Source organism: Henckelia pumila, chromosome 3 (assembly GCF_033568475.1).
Source record: "Henckelia pumila isolate YLH828 chromosome 3, ASM3356847v2, whole genome shotgun sequence".
Taxonomy (NCBI): domain Eukaryota; kingdom Viridiplantae; phylum Streptophyta; class Magnoliopsida; order Lamiales; family Gesneriaceae; genus Henckelia; species Henckelia pumila.
Window position 1 is genome coordinate 9976311 of NC_133122.1, and position 20185 is coordinate 9996495.

General features: G+C 36.5%; 1 protein-coding gene across 1 annotated transcript; it reads right to left on the reverse strand.

Moving 5' to 3' along the window:
- Positions 1 to 1212: 1212 nt before the first annotated feature.
- Positions 1213 to 14534, reverse strand: LOC140888076 (uncharacterized). The gene is made up of 10 exons (XM_073295751.1): positions 14457 to 14534; positions 14126 to 14254; positions 13875 to 14036; positions 12867 to 12928; positions 11826 to 11919; positions 10401 to 10490; positions 10118 to 10246; positions 9865 to 10026; positions 3683 to 3744; positions 1213 to 1449 (listed from the first exon to the last, which is right to left on the reverse strand). The coding sequence occupies exons 1-10, from the start codon at positions 14532 to 14534 to the stop codon at positions 1347 to 1349; spliced, it is 1071 nt and encodes a 356-aa protein (XP_073151852.1). The 3' UTR covers positions 1213 to 1346.
- Between the last annotated feature and the right edge of the window lie 5651 nt (positions 14535 to 20185).

Sequence of the window (20185 nt, forward strand, 5' to 3'; positions counted from 1 at the left end):
CTTCCACAGCATCAGAGAATGGTTCATCATCATTCTTCTCAGAACCTTGTGACTCCAGTATTGCATAAATCAGAGAAGGAAAAGGAAGCTTGTAAGTGACCAGTCCATAATCTGCATATTGCATCACTGTGTTGAACACAAGTCTTCCAAAGTTGAATGTTGTGTCAGTCCCTACAACATATAACACAGCGACCTGATGTTTTGGGACACTTGTGACATTTGAGGACGATGTCCAAGTCTTCACAACTGTTTTGTGAAGAACCGAATACAAATAAGTAAGCCTTGCTGCAGACAGTTTGTGGGGATGAGCAGGAAAGTGTCTTACATGACCACCTGTGATTACAGAGGTAATCACATCCAGAGTAGGCAGGACATCATCATCCACATCAGGAGAATTAAAGAACCCATTTATCAATGCTGGACTAAAAGCAAAAATCTGATCTCTCACATAAACTTTACCAAACTTTGCAGACTTGGGGTTCTTCACATCAGCAGTCAAATTTGTATAGAACTCTATAACGGTTAAACCAGTCAAAACCGATCAAGAACTGATCTGACATGTCAAAAATTGGAAAACATGTTTTTCGAATTTCTTTTATTTTTATTTGAAAAATTAAATTTTTATTCTTAAAATCTTTAATATTTTATTATATGTATATTATTATTTGAAATTTATATTTTGTGAAAATTATTTTAGTAATATTATATCTTTTAATAAATTTATTTATTTATTTTAAAATCTATATCTTGAAAATATTTATAATTGTTCGGTCTTTAAATTATGATAAATATAATTTTTTTAGATAAATCTTTTAGTTTTTTAAAATTTAAAATAAAATATATTATTCAATATTTTATATTATATAAAAGATTTTCTAGTTCGATCAATTGAACCATTTTTTAAAAATAGATCAGTTCGATCACTAGTACGATTATAATAACATCTATATGAACAAAGATCGACTAACTTATCGAAGAAAATGACGATGCATTCAACATCTTGAGAGCATGACGAGGAGATGGAGGGAAAAAAAAATAATTAAATCTTTCACTGTTATTTTAGTTTTGGTGCATCACAAACTATTACATGCTTTATTCATATAGAGGTAAGAAAAAGATTTACATATTTTGATTTTTTTTTAAAAAGCAAATATTATATTACAAAAATACATGTTTAATATTGAGTAAGTCTCTTGTAAAATGATATTACGTATCAAAATTCATAAAACGGGTCCTCAGTCCATAAGTTGAACATAGTACACCATAATAACATCAGAATACAAATAAAAAATATAACTCGTTTAAACTCATTTTCAACACCACTTGATAGCCTCATAATTTCTTATTCAAACTTCCACAGAGCCCAGATACACATCATCAAGACCAACTTCACGAGAATTGGCATCAACCGAACTACCAGCGCTGCCATTTGCGAGACAAGAAGGAATCCTGGTACGTTTCACCCAAACAAAACCAATAAGAGAATACCACTACACATTCATGTACACACTACCAAAAATTGTAAACATGCTTCAATAAACAGTAAAATTCTAAAAGACAGAAGGTCATGTTGAAGAAAAGTGAAACATTCGTTGAATATCTAAGCTCGTACTTGTAAGGCACATCACCAAAGTAAAAGAGGCAGCACAAACACGGTCATCCTTGCTGATATTTGCAAACAACAAAACTTTTAAATATCGTCGGATCCAATTAATCACAAGATAGACTAATGAACGGACAAGATGACTTTCCAATCAAGACAAACTTAAAGCTAGAATAAATAAATACTAAACTAACAAAAAAAACATCACATACCATTACAATGCTCAAGTCATCTCCAGCCCATTGTACTTTATTCGAAAAAGAGATTTTAATAGATAAACCATTAAATTCATATTCATAAAGTACAAATGACCATATTGAAGAAAAGTGAAACGTTCATTGAACATAAGCTTGTGCTTGTAAGGTACATTAGTACTGACAATCACGATCATTCTTAATGAAATTTGCAAACAAATGACACAAGATTTTTACTGTGCAAACAAATGACACCAAACACAACTTACATGGGATCCAATTAATAACATGATATACCAATGAATAGATAAGATGACTTTCCAACCAAGACAAACTTAGGGAGTGTTTGGTAGAGCTTCTACAAAGTGCTTCTCAGCTTCTAGCTGCATAGAAGTGCTTTTGAGTATTTGTGAATGTTAAATTCTGCTTCAACTTCCACAACTTTTACCCAAAAGCAAAAACCTAAAATTTGATGTTTTTTCATCTTCTTCTTTTTTATTTATTTATTTAAGGTATAAAATTACAAGTAAACATATATACCGTTAAAAAAACTTATCATATTACATATGTTATTATTATTATTATTTATAAAATATTTTTTTTTAATTTTACATTATTATTACAAGCATTTTTTTAAAAAATATTTTTTAAAATTTTACATTATTATTACAAGCATTTATTTAAATATATATATATATATATATATTGCATTTTCATACATTTTCGTACATATCTTGTATATTTATACAAATTTTTTCATTTTTAATATTTTTATTAATCTTACATATTTTTTCAAGTATTCATCTTATAAAAAATAAAATATTTTTGATACAAAATTCATAATGTAAAATAATATATAAACTCATTTTTTATAGTGTGAGTATCAAAAATTAAATAATCAAATAAGGGTATGATTGTCATTTAGTTAAAAATTAAGTTTGGAAGCAATTATTTTCCAAACACTAAACTTTAGCTTGTATTAGCTTTCAACTTCTATTTTCAAACACTATCTACTTTAACTTCTCACCAACTTCAAAATAATTTCTAGTAAAATCACTTTTAAATAACTAAAAGCTCTTCAAAACACACTTAAAGCTAAAACATATAGATACTAAACTAATGAAAAACATCACATAACAATGCTTAGGTCATCTCCGCCCCCATTAAGTGATTTTAGTACTTCAAAACAACACCATTTCTGCACCAAGGATAAAGTTGTTCTCCAATCCATCAACTCTTCTACAATCCATCAAAACTCTAAACTTAACTCCAAAATAAACATTTTAGAAATAGAAATTTCAGAAATTCATATAGTTTATATACAACAATTATTTTATTCCGTGAATTATTTATTAATCAATTAATATAAAAAATTACACTTAAACTATAATATTAATTTATTCTTAACAATGAATTATAACTTAATTTAATCTTATTAAATAATTTTACCAAATAAGTTTAATAAAACCAATTCTTTACGAAAATTATCTTTATTAATTAAATATAAAAATTAAATACTTACATAAAGAAATAAATAATTAAATTCAAGTCATTAATAAAATAGTTTACTTTAAATAACTTTATATTAAATAATTTGTATCGTGAATCAAATACCAAACACAAATAAATTATACTATTGATTTGAATCTAATTTGAACTTTCGACATTTGTCCAAACATCAAAAGCACTTGAAAATGTTGAACTTTTTTTAGGTATTGATTGGAAGAGCTTGTAGGAAGCACTTTTCTAACTTTTCCTTCACATTTTTTTAAAATTACAGCTTCTGTATCCAAACTGACAATCTTAAAGCTATAATAAATACACAACCAAAGAGAAATAAATAAAGGAAAAATGCTTTAAGATATGATTTCATGATGAATTTTACCGTGAGCAGCTGAGAAGACAATTTTCAGCATGATCATCGGGAATCGTAATTTCTTTGCAACCCTAAAAATATATAACAAAAATTAACTTCCAAAGATGGTATGCCAAAGAAAAGATAACAGTGACAAAAAATTGAGCCTTTTGATGACACATTCATATTCCTCTTTTGCTCGTTCAATTCTACACTAAAATAATGGCTTTGATATTATTTCAAACTTAATTGAAGACGACACTTGTGCTCATATCATGGCCTCAATCAATCATCAAACAACATTACTCAGCAACTCAAAGAATCTTTAAGCGTTTACTTCCAAATACCATGCCATGCGGAAACCACTCCATTTGATGCATTTAGAACTTGCTGAGCAACAAGGCACATATCTATGTTTTGTCTTCTATGTTACCTCTTTCCATCTCATATTTAATAGTTATTGACTGGGACAATAATATCAAAAAAGTAATGAATCCCTACTTTGAAAGCTAAAAGGAACCAGTAAAAATCCAAACTCCATAATAAACAGACGTGGGCTTTCATTTAATTTTAACTCAGTTTTGAATTTGCATGCCTAGCATGTGAGGCTATAAATGTTGTGGGCCCAAACGAATAGAGTCTCGTAGCAGGAGAGAAGCTATTCTGGAACAAGGCTCTGTTATGTCCCCACACGAACCCACACAACGAGTATACAAGAGGTTCACGCATGGGCGGTTCAAGCAGCCGCAGTTGGGCTAGTATATCCTTGCATAAAGATTGGAGTCTTCTATATTTTTAGATTACTTTATCCTTGTTTTATTTTATATTTATTTGAATTCTGCAGATTAGGATTATTGGTGGTTGTTTTTCTTTTGAATTTAAGATAGGGATAAGATCGTATTTGGCTTAGGTTGGAGTCTTTGAGTCTGATGTATTTATTGAACCACAAGGAATGAATAAAGCATCAGAATTTTACCAAACAAAAACATCGTCAAGATCGAAGGTTCTCTTTTCAACGAGCCTTAAATTTACTCGTCACCATTGGGCGCCAAGGTCGAAGATCGAACAAGAAGGAATTATATTCTGACTTGGACGATTTTATTCCCCAACGTCCCGTAACGAGATCTCAAACAAAGAAACATAACAAATTGGTATCAGAGACAGGCGTTATGGGTGAATCGTCTGCGTCTCAGAAACAATTCGAGGCCTTCATGAAAATGTATATGGACGATAGAAAGGCACAGGAACAGGACCGGCAGGAGCTTCGTGCACAAATGGAGACATTATCACTGGAAATGGCGGCTATACGCACTGAAACTTTTGGTAACCGCGACAATAACTCCAATTTCGACACCAACAGACAAAAGGAGAGGGATAACGGGGACTCCACTTCGAATTTTCCCAAATTTTCGAAACTGGTTTTTCCCAAATTTGATGGTCTCACCGACCCATTGGGGTGGCTCAGTCGCTGCGAACATTTTTTCCGCCACCACAACACAGCGGAGAATGCAAAGGTGGGTATGGCCTCTTACCACCTTGAGGGGGATGCGCAACTGTGGTTTTTGAAGGTGGAACGTGATGAACCAGTTTTGACTTGGGCAGATTTCAAGGAGCACTGTAACCAACGCTTTGGTCCAGCCTTGCGGTGCACCAAATTGGGGGAGTTAGCGAGGTTACGCCAAACTGGGACGGTTGATGAATATCAGCGACAATTTGAGCAATTGTCGACTCGGGCGAGTACCTTATCCCAAGATCAAGAAGTAGAACTCTTTATTACAGGTCTGAAGGAAAATATCTCAGCGGAAGTATTAGTGCATCTTCCCTTGACTCTACCCAGGGCGATGCAACTTGCGCGTCTCTACGAACAAAAATCTGGACAGCGTCGGCAAGATAGTGGGATTAACAGCAAGAAACCTTCAGGTACTCTTTCAACTCAACCTTTTGTTAAACGTTTGAGTCGGGCTGAAATGGATGAGCGAAGAGCTAAGGGGTTGTGTTACAATTGTGACGAATTATATACATCGGGACACCGTTGCAAGAGGCTGTTCTGGATTGAGGCTTACGACCACCCGTATGTGGATGCAAATGACCCAGGCACCGAAGGACCCGAGATCTCCATTCATGCGATCACGGGCACCCAAGGGGCTCAAACTATGCAGATCCATGGTATCATCAGTCACCTTCCCTTCATTGTCTTAATTGATTCCGGCAGTACACACTGCTTCTTGGATGCTTCTTTGGCAGAGAAATTGACACTGATTATCGAGCCTCAGGCTTCTCTATGGGTGATTGTGGCCAATGGGCGTCGCCTACAATGTTTGGGGGTGTGTCGCAAGATCTCTATCACATTGGGTGAACAACCATTCTGCATTGATTTTCTAGTGATTCCGTTACAAGGGTTTGGCGCTGTGTTGGGTGTGAATTGGCTCCGGAATCTCGGGGCGATACAGTGGGATTTTTCCAAGATGTGCATGTCCTTTACCCATAACAACCAAACAACAGTTTTGCAAGGAATAACAAAGGAACGTGATCACCATGTTGGCGAGCTTGCTGCCACACGAGTCGTGGACTCCACGCATGAGGATATGCCCTCTCTCTTGGAGGAATTCTCGTGTATTTTTTTGGAGCCTACTGGGCTGCCACCTTCTCGGAACTTTATGCATCGCATAATTTTGGAGCAAGGGACAAATCCAGTTGTCGTGCGACCTTACAGGTACCCCCATGCTCAAAAGGATGAAATTGAGCGACAGTGTGCGGAAATGCTGGAAAAGGGCTTTATTCGCCCCAGTCATTCCCCCTTCTCATCACCGGTGCTGTTGGTAAAAAAATCAGATGATTCTTGGAGATTCTGTGTAGATTATCGTGCACTCAACACAAAGACAATCAAAGATAAGTTTCCGATTCCTATCATCGATGAATTATTGGATGAATTACATGGAGCTCAATTCTTCACGAAATTGGATCTCCGCGCCGGGTACCATCAAATTCCAATGGACCCCGACAGTATTCACATGACGGCATTCCGCACTCACCATGGACACTTTGAATTTCTAGTAATGCCTTTTGGGCTTACTAATGCCCCCTCCACCTTCCAAGCGCTGATGAACTCATTATTTCGCCCATTTCTCCGGAGTTTTGTGCTCGTATTCTTCGACGACATTCTGATTTATAGCCAATCTTGGCACTCACACTTGCACCATCTGCGTACCATCTTCAGTGTTCTTCAGAAACATCAGTTGTTCTTAAAGAAATCGAAATGTACTTTCGGAGGAAAGGAGGTAGCTTACTTGGGTCACATTGTATCTCCTTCGGGCATCCATGTGGATCTCGCAAAGGTAGAGGCCATTACACGCTGGCCCCAACCCACGACCCCCACGGCTTTGAGGGGATTTCTCGGGCTGACTGGTTACTACCGTAAATTTGTCAAGAACTATGGGTCCATTGCCGCCCCACTCACTGGTATGTTGCGTAAGAATTCATTTACTTGGACACCGGCGTCACTACATGCATTTGGGGAACTAAAGGCAGCCCTCACTTCCACCCCGGTTCTTGCTTTACCTGATTTCTCACAAACATTCATTGTCGAGTGTGATGCGTCTGACTTAGGCGTAGGGGCTGTTCTACAGCAACTTGGGCGGCCTATTTCTTTTTTTAGCCAGGCCCTGGCCCAACGCCACCAAAAACTTCCAGCTTATGAGCGTGAACTTATTGGATTGACTAAGGCTGTGCGTCATTGGCATGCATACTTTTGGGGACAGTCATTCGTGGTCCGCACTGACCATTACAGCTTAAAATTTCTTTTGGAACAGCGCCTTGCCACCCCGGCCCAACAGCGCTGGGTCACCAAATTACTTGGTTTCGATTTTTGTGTTGAGTATAAGGAGGGACGCACAAACATTGTCGCAGATGCGCTGTCACGGAGGGAAACTAGCGAAGGGCAGCTGGCCTCCCTCTCTACGGTTCACTGGGATTTTTTATCCGATATACAGAAGGAGTACTCCACTAACGAGGAATTACAACTCTTATTACAGCAAATGTCCGATGGACAACTACAGGGCCCTTGGGAGCACAAGGGCGGGGTTCTGCTGTACAAAAACAGATTCTACATCCCATGTGACTCTCCACTTGTCGACAAAATCATCTCTTCTATCCACAATAGCTGTCACGAAGGGTATCAAAAGACTCTCTACCGTATTACTAGGGAATTCTTTTGGCACGGCATGCGTCGACATATTCTGAATTTTGTTGCTTCTTGTTTGGTTTGCCAACGCAATAAAGTGGAACAGCTGCGCCCCGCAGGGTTACTTCAGCCACTGCCCATTCCTCATCAGATTTGGTCTCATATATCAATGGATTTTGTTGAAGGCCTACCCTCCTCTCAAGGGAAGAATGTCCTTTTTGTGGTGGTCGATCGGTTCTCTAAGTACGCACACTTCTTGCCTTTGGCCCACCCATATTCGGCTGCCTCGGTCGCCCGCATTTTCTTTGATCACATTTTCAAACTCCACGGTCTACCAGAGTCGATTGTTAGCGATCGCGATGTCACCTTCACTAGTTCCTTCTGGAAGGAGCTCTTTCGCCTTCAAGGTACCAAGCTTTGCTTTAGCTCTGCCTACCATCCTCAATCCGATGGTCAAACCGAGGCTGTCAACCGAGTGGTAAAAATGTACCTTCGCTGTTTCACAAGCGATTACCCAAAAAAATGGGTGAATTGGTTGTCTTGGGCAGAATTCTGTTACAATACGAGCTTCCATTCTTCTCTGAAAGCCACACCATTTGAAGTAGTTTATGGGCGCCCACCCCCGCGCTTACTGTCATACTGCCCAGGGCTGTCCAGGATTGCAGCAGTTGATCATGAGCTCCAAAGCCGTGATGCAACCCTGAAAAATCTCCGTGATCGCCTACTCCGTGCGCAACAGGTTATGAAGACCAATTACGATGCTCGACACAGGGAGATAGAATTTGCCGAGGGCGAGCTGGTCCTCCTCAAATTGCAGCCTTATCGCCACCTGAGTTTGGCTGCCCGTGCCAACAGGAAATTATCTCCACGCTTTTATGGTCCTTTCAAGGTCATCGCTCGCATTGGCAAAGTTGCTTATAAACTTGAGCTTCCGTCGTCGGCTAAAATACACCCAGTGTTCCATGTCTCTTGCTTAAAAAAATTCCGAGGGGACTTCAGCGTTTGCACTTCACTGCCTCCCCTACACTCCGAGGATTCCCGCCCACTTCCGCAGTCTGTGCTCGATACAAGATTCCACAGAGGCCGTGCAGAGGTTCTAGTTCATTGGCAAGGCCTTTCCCCAGCCGAGGCTTCGTGGGAGGATGCTGCACTTTTGGTAGAACGTTATCCTTCCTTCGTGTTTGAGGGCAAACACGCGTCTCATGGGGGGGGTGATGTTATGTCCCCACACGAACCCACACAACGAGTATACAAGAGGTTCACGCATGGGCGGTTCAAGCAGCCGCAGTTGGGCTAGTATATCCTTGCATAAAGATTGGAGTCTTCTATATTTTTAGATTACTTTATCCTTGTTTTATTTTATATTTATTTGAATTCTGCAGATTAGGATTATTGGTGGTTGTTTTTCTTTTGAATTTAAGATAGGGATAAGATCGTATTTGGCTTAGGTTGGAGTCTTTGAGTCTGATGTATTTATTGAACCACAAGGAATGAATAAAGCATCAGAATTTTACCAAACAAAAACATCGTCAAGATCGAAGGTTCTCTTTTCAACGAGCCTTAAATTTACTCGTCACCATTGGGCGCCAAGGTCGAAGATCGAACAAGAAGGAATTATATTCTGACTTGGACGATTTTATTCCCCAACGTCCCGTAACGAGATCTCAAACAAAGAAACATAACAGGCTCTCACACTCCCAAATAAATAAAGGCCACTGGAGTCGGTTATTCTTTTTCTCGAGTAGCATGCACGGGTTGTACAGAAAAATTTATCTGGTTTTCTTACCTTTCAATTGAGTATAACATATTCATCATATTTCAATTAAATACCTTTTTGTGAATTGTTAAATTATGGTTGCAACAGTGACAAAGGAGTTTTAAAGCTTGTAAACCAAGAAATTTTCAATTGGCATCACTATCAACACTACACATACCACTGAACACTCAAATAAACCAGATCAAGGATAATATGAACCCAATTAAAAATAACGAAAATTGACTGTAGACAAATTTGGGGAGGGGAGGATAGTACCTTGATCTCACAAAGCAATACTTTTTTCCCATTCAGCAAATCAACAACTCCTCGAAAAAGACAGCTTTCATGACAGTCAGGAGCGCATGCCCAAAATGTCAAGCAAGATAATACAACAAACCTGTTAAGCTTGCCAACCTTCTTGAGATAGAAATTCTTTTTCTGTAACAAACACAAAAATAAAAACAAACTTACTCATTACGTGAGTTAAATAATCAAGGCTGCCAATAATATATTAAATAATTTCTCTAACTTCTTTCTCGTTGTAGAATTTCAAGGCCAACCCCGCCAAATAGTTGAAATTTTCTATCCCATCGCAGTAAAATCGTGTGGTTCCTCCACCTGGGTGACATTCACGCGGGTTGAAATATGTATCACACATCTGCCAACAAATTTAAACTTTTAAGTTTTTCGATGTTCATTCATGGTGTGATAACGTAGAGTGCTAAGCCCAATTAAATCGAATAATAATATCGTAACAACACTATAAAATCCAAAGGATCAATCAAATGTGGTAGAAGAAAGGAACAACTTACATTGCGCAGATATGAAAACTCTGAATCATCCACTGGAAATAACCCTGCAAAATCAGTATCCCATTCAACTGTACTCATTTTCTTTGATCCCTCGCATTTTATATGCACACAAAATTCAATGATTTTTACCCAAAAATAAAGTCATCGATAAGCGACCTAACAAAACTCATAATACAGGTTCATGATATTTAGGCACCGTTTGGTTCATGGATTTGATGATGATGGATAAATAATCTAAGGATTATAAATCAATATACTTGGATTAGACAATGGTGTATGACATCAATCCTTGGAAGAACTTGAGTCAAACATTGAACATAAAAAAGATGATTAATCAATCAATGTGTTATCCTTCGCACCAAACGATGCCTAAGAAGTAGTAAAGATTATTTTTAAGATATAGCATACCTTAAAAAATTGCTTTTAAATATAAGCATGAAATTGTCATCTCAACGGGGTATAATGCAAGTTTTCAACAGCCTTAACTGGTTATCATCATCTTCCTAAGATTCAAGGACATGCACGTGTGAAGATGAGAACCAAAGTTCAACAACATGCAACTTATTTACACAGTAAAATATGTTTACAAATTAAACTTCTAGACTTAGCCAGTATACCCAAAACCTGAGACTTCCCAGGTCTCAAACTCTTCACCAACTTGGAACTTGGTTCAGCTCCAAGATCTCTTTAACTCAAAATATGAAGTGAGCATGATAGAACACGAGGAGGCTTAGAAATCAACAATATGAACTAGGGCAAGCTAGTTTCTCATGTGAACTCGTCTACAATATGAACAAGGGTAAGTCAACCTCAAGACAGCACCAAAACAAAATTTATGCAGTCGGGTTTCAATTCCAATTTTGTCAAACTAGATTTGTATTTTGTATCCAGTCCTAATGGACTCAATTTGTCCCGAATTCAGTCAACCCACATCCCACAGCTAGCCAAGCACAAATTCAATTCAATAGATAAAAAACAAAACCTGTTAGATGAGTCCGGGCAAACTTGTTGACATCCCTTAACTTTAGATGATGAGCCGGGTTAGCGAAGGGAAAATACGAGGAGATTGAAAGGGAGAACATGCACGATTGCACCCTAATCCTCCATGAGTTCTGCTCCCAGTGACAGACTTTATAGGTGAGGTGAGCTGAACTTCGGGTATGGGCTCACACTTACTCCTCCATTTGTATTTCTTTTATTATTATTATTATTAAATATTTTTTATATTTTAAGAGAGTGTCTCTTGTTTTAATTCCAATAGTACCCTTTGATAGCCAAAAAAGGTTTAAAAGACTTGAGAACATCAAAACTGAAAAAAAAAAAAAAATTTGCTTTGGTCTCTAAATAAGTTATTCCTTTCCGATAAACACTAATAGCACACGATATATCCATAAAATGTAAATTTCAAGATTACGTACCATCCACTTTGAACAGATCTACACCACCACGACAAACAGCTGCCCCAAAACTGCCATCAACCGAACCACCGGCAGTTTCACTAGCGTCGTAATCATCAATCCTTGTAGATTTCACCCAAAAAAACTCAATAAGAGAATACTATGAATACTGTACATGCATGTAGACACTGCAAAAAACTATGTTTCAATCAAAGAAGAGATTGTAATGAATAAACCAAAAAATTCTAAAGTAAAAATACAAAAGGCCATAATGAAGAAGAGAAACAGTCCCTGAACATCTATGCTCACACTACTAAGGCACATAACCAAAGTACAATAGGTAGCCACAATCACAGTCCTGACTGGAATTTTTAAAAAGATAATATAAGACTTTTAATAACGCCGAATCCAATTAATCACATTATATACAGATCAGTGTTCCAAAAGGCAGCGCCTAGGCGGTAGGCGGTTGCCCACCACCTCGCTTTTTTGCTAGGCTATGCCTCTAGGCGTTGCCCGCCAAATCTCCCGCCTAGGTGGTGCCCAAGCCGCCTAGGCGGTTACTATTTTTTATAAAAAAAATTTAAAATTAAAAACTAAAAGAGAGAGGCGACGCGAGAAACAAACACAGAAGAAAAAAAGAATCGCAGAAAAAAAAAGTCAAGCAAAAAATTAAATATCTTATTAAATACGAATACTTGATATCTATTAATATTAGTATCTATGTAATTATTATTATTATATTTTATAAGAGTTTCGTACAAAAACTGAGTATAAGACATAAAAATTATATTTTATAGTAAAACTCTTAATATCCTAAGTTATTTATTATTTAGGTTTTTTAAAAAAATCGCCTAGCTAGGCGGTGGGTCGCCGCCCGCCTACCGCCTTTTAGAACATTGATACAGATGAATTGATAAGATGACTTTCCAACCAGAACCATCTAGAGCAAATGACTTCCCATCTAAGACAATCTTAAAGCTAGAATATATAATAAATTCTCAACATAACCAATGACAAATCAATAAAGGAAGAACATGTTGAGGTATGATTTCATGATGCATTTTACCGTGGACGTTTGAGACAAGAATTTCCAGAATTATCAACTGGACTCTTAATTTCATCCTCATCCTAAAATTAAATGACAAAAATTAATTTCCCAAATATCATGTCAACAAAAATAAAAACAGTGATAAAATGTAGAGGCTTTGATGATGCAATCTTATTCCTCTTTTGCATGTTCAAACATAATCTAAAATTATGGCTTTGATATTTATTTCAAACTTAGTTGAAGACTACTCGGGAACTCAAAGAATTTCAAGCATTTACTTCAAAACGCCCTGCCACAAGAAAACCACTCCATTTGATGCATACATATAGAAATAGCTGACCAATATGACACATCTCTGCTTTGTCTTCTATGTTACCTTTCTCCATCTCATATTTTATAGTTATTGACTGGTACAATAACTGAATCAAAGATAAATTCACATGGCTAGCATACAACAAGTAATGAATTCCTAGTTTGAAAGCTAGTTAAAAATCCAAATCCCGTACTAAACAGGCTTGGTCTAATCTAATTTAAACTTGATTTTGAAATTGCATAACTGGCATGAGGCTAAAACTGTTATGGGCCCAAAAGACAGTCGCATAATGCGTGAGAAGCCCAAAATTGTATTTGTTTGTTCTAGAAGAAATAAGGCTCACACACACTAGAGGTTGAGAATATATGGAGAGAATAGAGCTACTGGGGAGTTGGCTATTTCTTTTTCCTGTGTAACACATTCTAGCCTGTGCTAGGGTTGTACCAGAAAAAAAAAAAAATTCAGCCTTCTTTCCTTTCAATTCAACAGAACATATTTATCATATCTCAATTAAATACCTTTCTGTGAATTGTTAAATTGTGGTTGCAACAACAAATGAGTTTTAAAGATAATAAACCAAGAAGTTTCATTTGGCACCACCATCAACACAACACACAGCACTGAACATTCAAATAAAACAGGAACAAGGATAATATGAACTCAATCGAAACACTAATGAAAATTGACCAAAGACAAAACAGTGAGAATGATACCTTGAACTCACAAAGCACTACATTAACCCCACCCAGCACATCAACAAAACCTCGAAAAAGATGGCTCTCATCACTTTCAGTAGACCCAGCCAAAAATGTCAAGCAATAATATGTGACCAATAAGTTAAGCTGGACAAATTTCTTGACATAGAGATTCTTTTGCTGTAACAAACCCAAAAAAATAACTAACAAAATAAGTAACAAAATCATTATAAGTGTTAAATAATCAAGGCTTAAATAATTTGTCTAACTTCTTGTTCGTTGTAGAATCTCAAGGCTGATTCCGCCAATTCTATGACATATTTTAACCTATCAAAACGAAAAAGTGTGACCCTTGCAGCTGGATCACGATCACGTGAGTTGAAACGTTTATCACACAGCTGCCAACAAATTTAAACAGCGTTAAGTTTCCGATGTTCATGAAACGTGGTGTGATAATGCAGAGTGTTAAACCGAATCAAATATCAAATAATAATACAGTACAAAACTAAAAATTCCCAAGGATCAAATCAAATGTAGTAGAAGAAAGGAATAATGTACTTCACGTCAAATCAAATGTAGTAGAAGAAAGGAATAATGTACTTCACGTAGTGATGACAACACCGAGTCATTCATTCGAAAAACCCTTGCAAAATTAGTATCCCATTCAACTGAACGCATTTTCCTTGATCCCTCACATTTTATATGCACAGAAAATCAATTATTTTTACACAAAATCCAGTTATCTAAAATAGTCAAGCGCAAAACTCATAATTCAGGTTCATGATATTTAAAGTAGTATACATAATTGTTAACATATGGCAGACCTTAAAAATAGATTTTCAACATAAGCATGAAATTGTCATCTCAACAGGGTATAATACATAAGGTCCCCATAGAGTAACGGTCTATCGTCTTATTACTATTCAAGGGCATTTGCACGTGAAGATAAGCACCAAATTCAGACTCAAAGTTCAACACCACGTACTCATTTACATAATAAATACGATTACAAATTAAACTTGTAAACTTAGCAATGTATCCAAGCCTGAGACTTCCACGACTCAAACTCTTAACTATCTTGGAACACAGAAGAGAGTTAAGCTTCAAGATCTCTTTAACTTGAAATAATAAGGGTCCGTTTGGAGTGGGTTATAAGATAGATAATATAGAGATAAGTAATATATTGTAATAAAAAATAAAAAATAAAAAAGATAGTTAATATATGATTTGATTTGATTGATATATTATGGTTTGTTTGATTTGATTGGTTATATTTTATATAAAAATTTGTTCGTTTCTCAAGTGTCCAGTTGGCTGATAAAGGGGATGCATGCTTAATCCACATCTTCCAATAAGGAACAGAGATTTTCGCATTGGGCCATGCTTTGCGGTTTCAATTATCCAGCAAGAAGTTTGATTTAACTATCTACCATATGACAGCAAGAGTTGGCAATTATACAAACCCCGAAACAGCACCAAAATGAAATTTGTGGCAGCAAGATTTAAATCCCATTTTTATATTTGTGAACTCAATTTTTATATAGTCTCTGTCTTGTCAGATTAATTTTGGCCCACATTCAACTAACCCACGGCTAGCCCAGCAAAATTTCAATACAGGAAAAGAGAGAACAAACCAAACATTTATCATCGTCTCTTACTGTTGGATGATGAGTCCAGGTAAACATTCATTGCCATCTAGTACCAATGGATGATGACCCAGCCTTGCAAAGGGAAAATACGAAGAGATCGAAGGGAAACAGCACCAGCCCAATTGTGGCCTAATCCTATGGGTTATACTCTGTCAGTTTTTTTATATCACTAAGGTAAGATGGGCTGAACTTTGGGTGTGGTCTCACACTCACTCCTCCATTTGTATTTGTACATTTATAATATAACGAGTTCAAATTTATATGTTATTTTAATGTTAATACATTTTGAAATTTGGTTGAATAATTCGCAAAATCTTCACACTTAATTTTGTTTGTCAAGTGTGGGGGGTTGTGGATAAGCGAGGATAGTTTGCAAGGAATATATTAAACCTTGTGTATAGATCAAATCGAGTACGGGTTTAAGTTTTGAAAGGTCGGGGTGGGTAAGGACCCGTCAATATATTAAAAAGCGCTCTCAGGTCTCCGGTCCTAGCCAGGTTGTGTGTCATACTTGATTAAATTTGACTATATTGTGCAAGTACCTCATTGTATTCAAGTTCATACATCTTGATGCATACCTCTTGTCAGACTTACAAATACGCATAATTTTCAAGCATTGGTTATGATCATATCATATTTGGTAATCATTCCCTCGGATTCCCAGATCGTATGAAATATAAGCTCTGGTTGCAGGAGAAGGTGATGGCAGCATCTATGGAAGAGAGCATTGGACCACTTCAGCCACAAAGGAAGAGAGCATTGGACCACTTCAACCTCATGGGAGGTAGTCCATGTTAAGTTAATTTTCAAAAGCATTTTGAATGAACAATATTTCGTTAGTTATCTGTATATTTTTCAAGTCAGTTTCCATTAATTACAAATTTCCATGAAATCACCAAAGAAGACAATGCTGGAATTACAAAAAAGACTTCACCATCACCATAAAATTATAATTAAAGCGGGTAAGCCTACATCATTACGAGAAAAAAATTGACAATAATTCAATAACGTTAATAAAATAATTAATTAAATTCAACCTTTATAAAGTTGAATTGTTGAAAATTTGTGAATTTTGTTTATTCATAACAAGCTTCAAACATATTTAGACGATAAACAACACACTTCATATACATTGAATTTAAATTTCACGCTTACGTACCATCCACCTTGCCCAGATCTGCACAACAATGACGTACAGCTGTCCCAAACATGCTTCATTCAAAAAAAAAATTGTTAATGGATAAACCACAAAATTCTAATCTAATCTAAAAATATGAAAGACCATAATAGAGAAGTGAAACATTCATCGAGCATTTAAACCTGCACTACTAAGACACATCACCATAGTTGCACAATCATGGTCCTCCTTACTGAAACTTGCAAATAAATAAGACGAGACTTTTAATATAATCCAGTTAATCACATGGCATACTAAAGAATACATGAGATAACTTTCCAACCAGGACCATCTTAAAGCAAGAAACTATAAATACTAAACTAATGAAAAACATCACATAACGAATCTTGGATCAAATGACATCCCGACTAAGACAATCCAAAAGCTATAATAAATACACAACCACTGACAAATAAATAAGGGAAGAACACATCAAGGCATGATTTCATAATGCATTTTACCGTGACCATTTGAGACGATATTTTTCCAAAACATCAACCGGAACGAAATTTCATCGTCATCCTAAAAAATAAATAACAAAATTAACTTCCAAGCTGAAAGAGTAGGTGCCCGTTGAGCCAACTTGTGGCTAAGGGCTTTGATGACTCTTTGTATAAACAATCTTTTGTTTAATTTAATTTACACTTTTATTAATGGCAATGACTTTATCTTTCTTCATATTGTTATATTGTGATATACTATTGTTGTTTTGATAAAGACCTTGAATATACTATAGTGTATGTAAGATGTGGTAGAACATGGAGATGTCTATCATGAAACACATCTTATAGTCACTGTGTATTCTAAACTGTTCCTAGTCGATTGAGCCGTCCGATAATAAGGATAAGGATCGCTCGAGTTTGAGACTAGCATTTGCGATGCAGAGTACCACGTTTCATTGGTAAGGAACATAGAGATGTTCGAAGCATGCAAATAGATATTCATACGATGAATGATCGAACTACCCTATCCGGACTTTCCAAGTGGTTATCACTTATCGAGTGGATAAAGTCCGCGGTTTTGGTTGTACACCATTAGTCCTTACTACTTGAAACATCATTGAGACTCTATATGCTAGTACTGTGCTTTGACTCGTTTACCGACTCTATTGGGGTCATCAGGTGTCGGGATTGGGTACAGTTACAACACATATAGGAGTCGATGCTTTGTTGTCAAGGGTTCACCACATACTTGTGAGTGTGGATATCCTATGCGATCTGAGGAGATATTAGTGTGACGAATCTCTGGCCAGAGTACATGATGTGTTTTAAGAAATGGTTTCTTAGTAACACATGCGATGTCACTATTTGATCTTCAAGATGTATTGCATAGTTATCGAATCTCGAACGACTCTCGATATACCAATGGTTGTTGATTCGATCGGGATATATGGATGAAGGGACCGTACTGTACGCTAACCAAAATCTATTGGTTCTTGCAGGCACTATCAGTGATACCTAGGGAATCATGGGGCGATGTTGCTAGGCGCTCTTACCATGATTCGATGGGTAAGTCGGAAATTGTTGTTCCGAGTCACAAGGAGTTGTGAGCCCACGGCTAGCTGTATCCCTGAACCATTGAGGATCACACAGAGTAATGAATTTTTAATCCCCGTTGAGATAGTTAAATTTAAAGAGTTAAATTTAATGAACAAAGAAGTTGGACTTCTTATTTAAGAGTAGAGGAGTAAGATTTCCTAAAATGACATAGGGATGGGCATTTTTGGAAACCACTGAATTCGGATTCAGAAAAATTTATCTTGACTTTAAAAGGTGCAGAAATGGTTTCTGTACACATTGGTGAAATCAGTTTATCAATCGGAGTCATGATGAATTTTATATTAATTTCTGAACATGCGGGCTTTGCTTGTCGGGCTTGAACTTATGACTAATGGGCCCTAAGCTGTTAGTGGCCTACATTATAAATAAGTTATTGCAGTACAGAAATTGAACAGAACAGGTCACAAATTTTCGAAAACCTAGTTATTTTATCTCAATAGTGGCCGCCCCCCTCCCTCTCTACTCGGAAAAATCCAGCCTGTGAATTTTGAATTATAGTCTGGTTTAACGGATCAAATTCGTTAATTCTCTTCGTAGAAACTTCTGATAGATTTTCTAGTGCAATCTATCAGAGGGATTAATTATCCGTTCGTGGACCTGATTGAAGAACAGTTCGTCCATCAGTTCCAGGGATATACAATAAGAGCAGAGCAATCTGTTGGTGTCCATAATCTCGCTTCGAGATTGGAGGTAAAAATTTATAATTGTTATTTAATTTTTACACACACAATTTAATCGTAAAAGTTTTGATACCCATTATGGAATCGTTCCATATAAAAATTTTTAAACTTCCGCTGCACCGGGTATCAATTCTGATTGATCTGATCGCCGCGTTCTCCAACAGTGGTATAAGAGACATGTTGCTCAGATCAAGAGATTAAATTAATCGATTGTACAAAAATTTTTAAGCCTCGGTTTTTGAAACAAAATAAATATTTTAAAAATAAATTTTTTTTTTTTCGGGCATAACCCGGGTAGCGATTGGATCGCTGCCCGGGGGGGGGGGGGGAAGCGATGGTCGCTGCCCAGCGCAGGGCGGCGCACGTCGCTGCCCATGGGCAGCGACGTGATCGCTGCCCTAGGGGCAGCCGGGCTGCGCGGCCCGAGCCCTTTGGGGCGCGGGCAGCCCGGGAGTGTCCCGGGCGGCCCGCGGAAAAATTAATTTTTTAATTTTAAATTAAATTTTAATATGTTAAAATTCTATTTTTGGTCCGATCGAAAATTGTTTTGATTGGTCCACGAGGCGTCGGATCGAATTGTTCGAGTCCGAAAATTTTCAAATTGATTTTTGGATAAATTTGAATTTTTGGAAAATTTAAATATTTTATCCGTTAAATTGAATTTTGAAATTAATTATTTTTGGTACAATTGATGATAAGATATGATCTTATGGATATATTGAGTAAAATATGATTTTATGTATAAAATTGGATTTTATAGATAAAATATGATTTTATTTGATAAAAAGATAAAATATGATTTTGTATGTAAAATAAGATTTTATATATGAAATATGATTTTATCCTTTTAAATTTAAATTGCCATTGCATGTTATCCAATAAATTAATTTTGAATTAAATGTTAGTGGATAAGGATGATCTATTGCCATGACCAATTTTGTAGGTGTATGTTAGGAATTTACATTTGTTTTTATTGTTGTTGGATTTATTAATGGGCCTGGTTTATGGCCCAATATGAATTGTCATATGTAATAAAAGTGGGCTTGGTTTATGGCCCGTTCCCACCCCTTAAAAATGTATCCCCTACTTGTCATTGTTATTTATTGTAAATACATTAGATTTAGTGGGAGATGAAGATTTGAAGACGGAGGTGGGCCCAGCAGACAATAAAGACAGAAGAAATGTAAATTGGAATCTCAATGTAATAGGATTGCATTGCATACTGCATATTACCTAGGATTGGACTAAGAATCGTGATTGGCAA

Bases quoted from the DNA above. Each gene is read 5' to 3' on its own strand.
- LOC140888076 (XM_073295751.1), bottom strand. From the start codon at position 14,534: ATGCGTTCAGTTGAATGGGATACTAATTTTGCAAGGGTTTTTCGAATG. The intron at 14,037-14,125 runs GTTAGACAAATT...GGTTTGTTACAG, and splicing joins GATTCTACAACGAACAAGAA to CAAAAGAATCTCTATGTCAA. The intron at 10,247-10,400 runs GTAAGTTGTTCC...ATTTGTTGGCAG, and splicing joins AGTTTTCATATCTGCGCAAT to ATGTGTGATACATATTTCAA.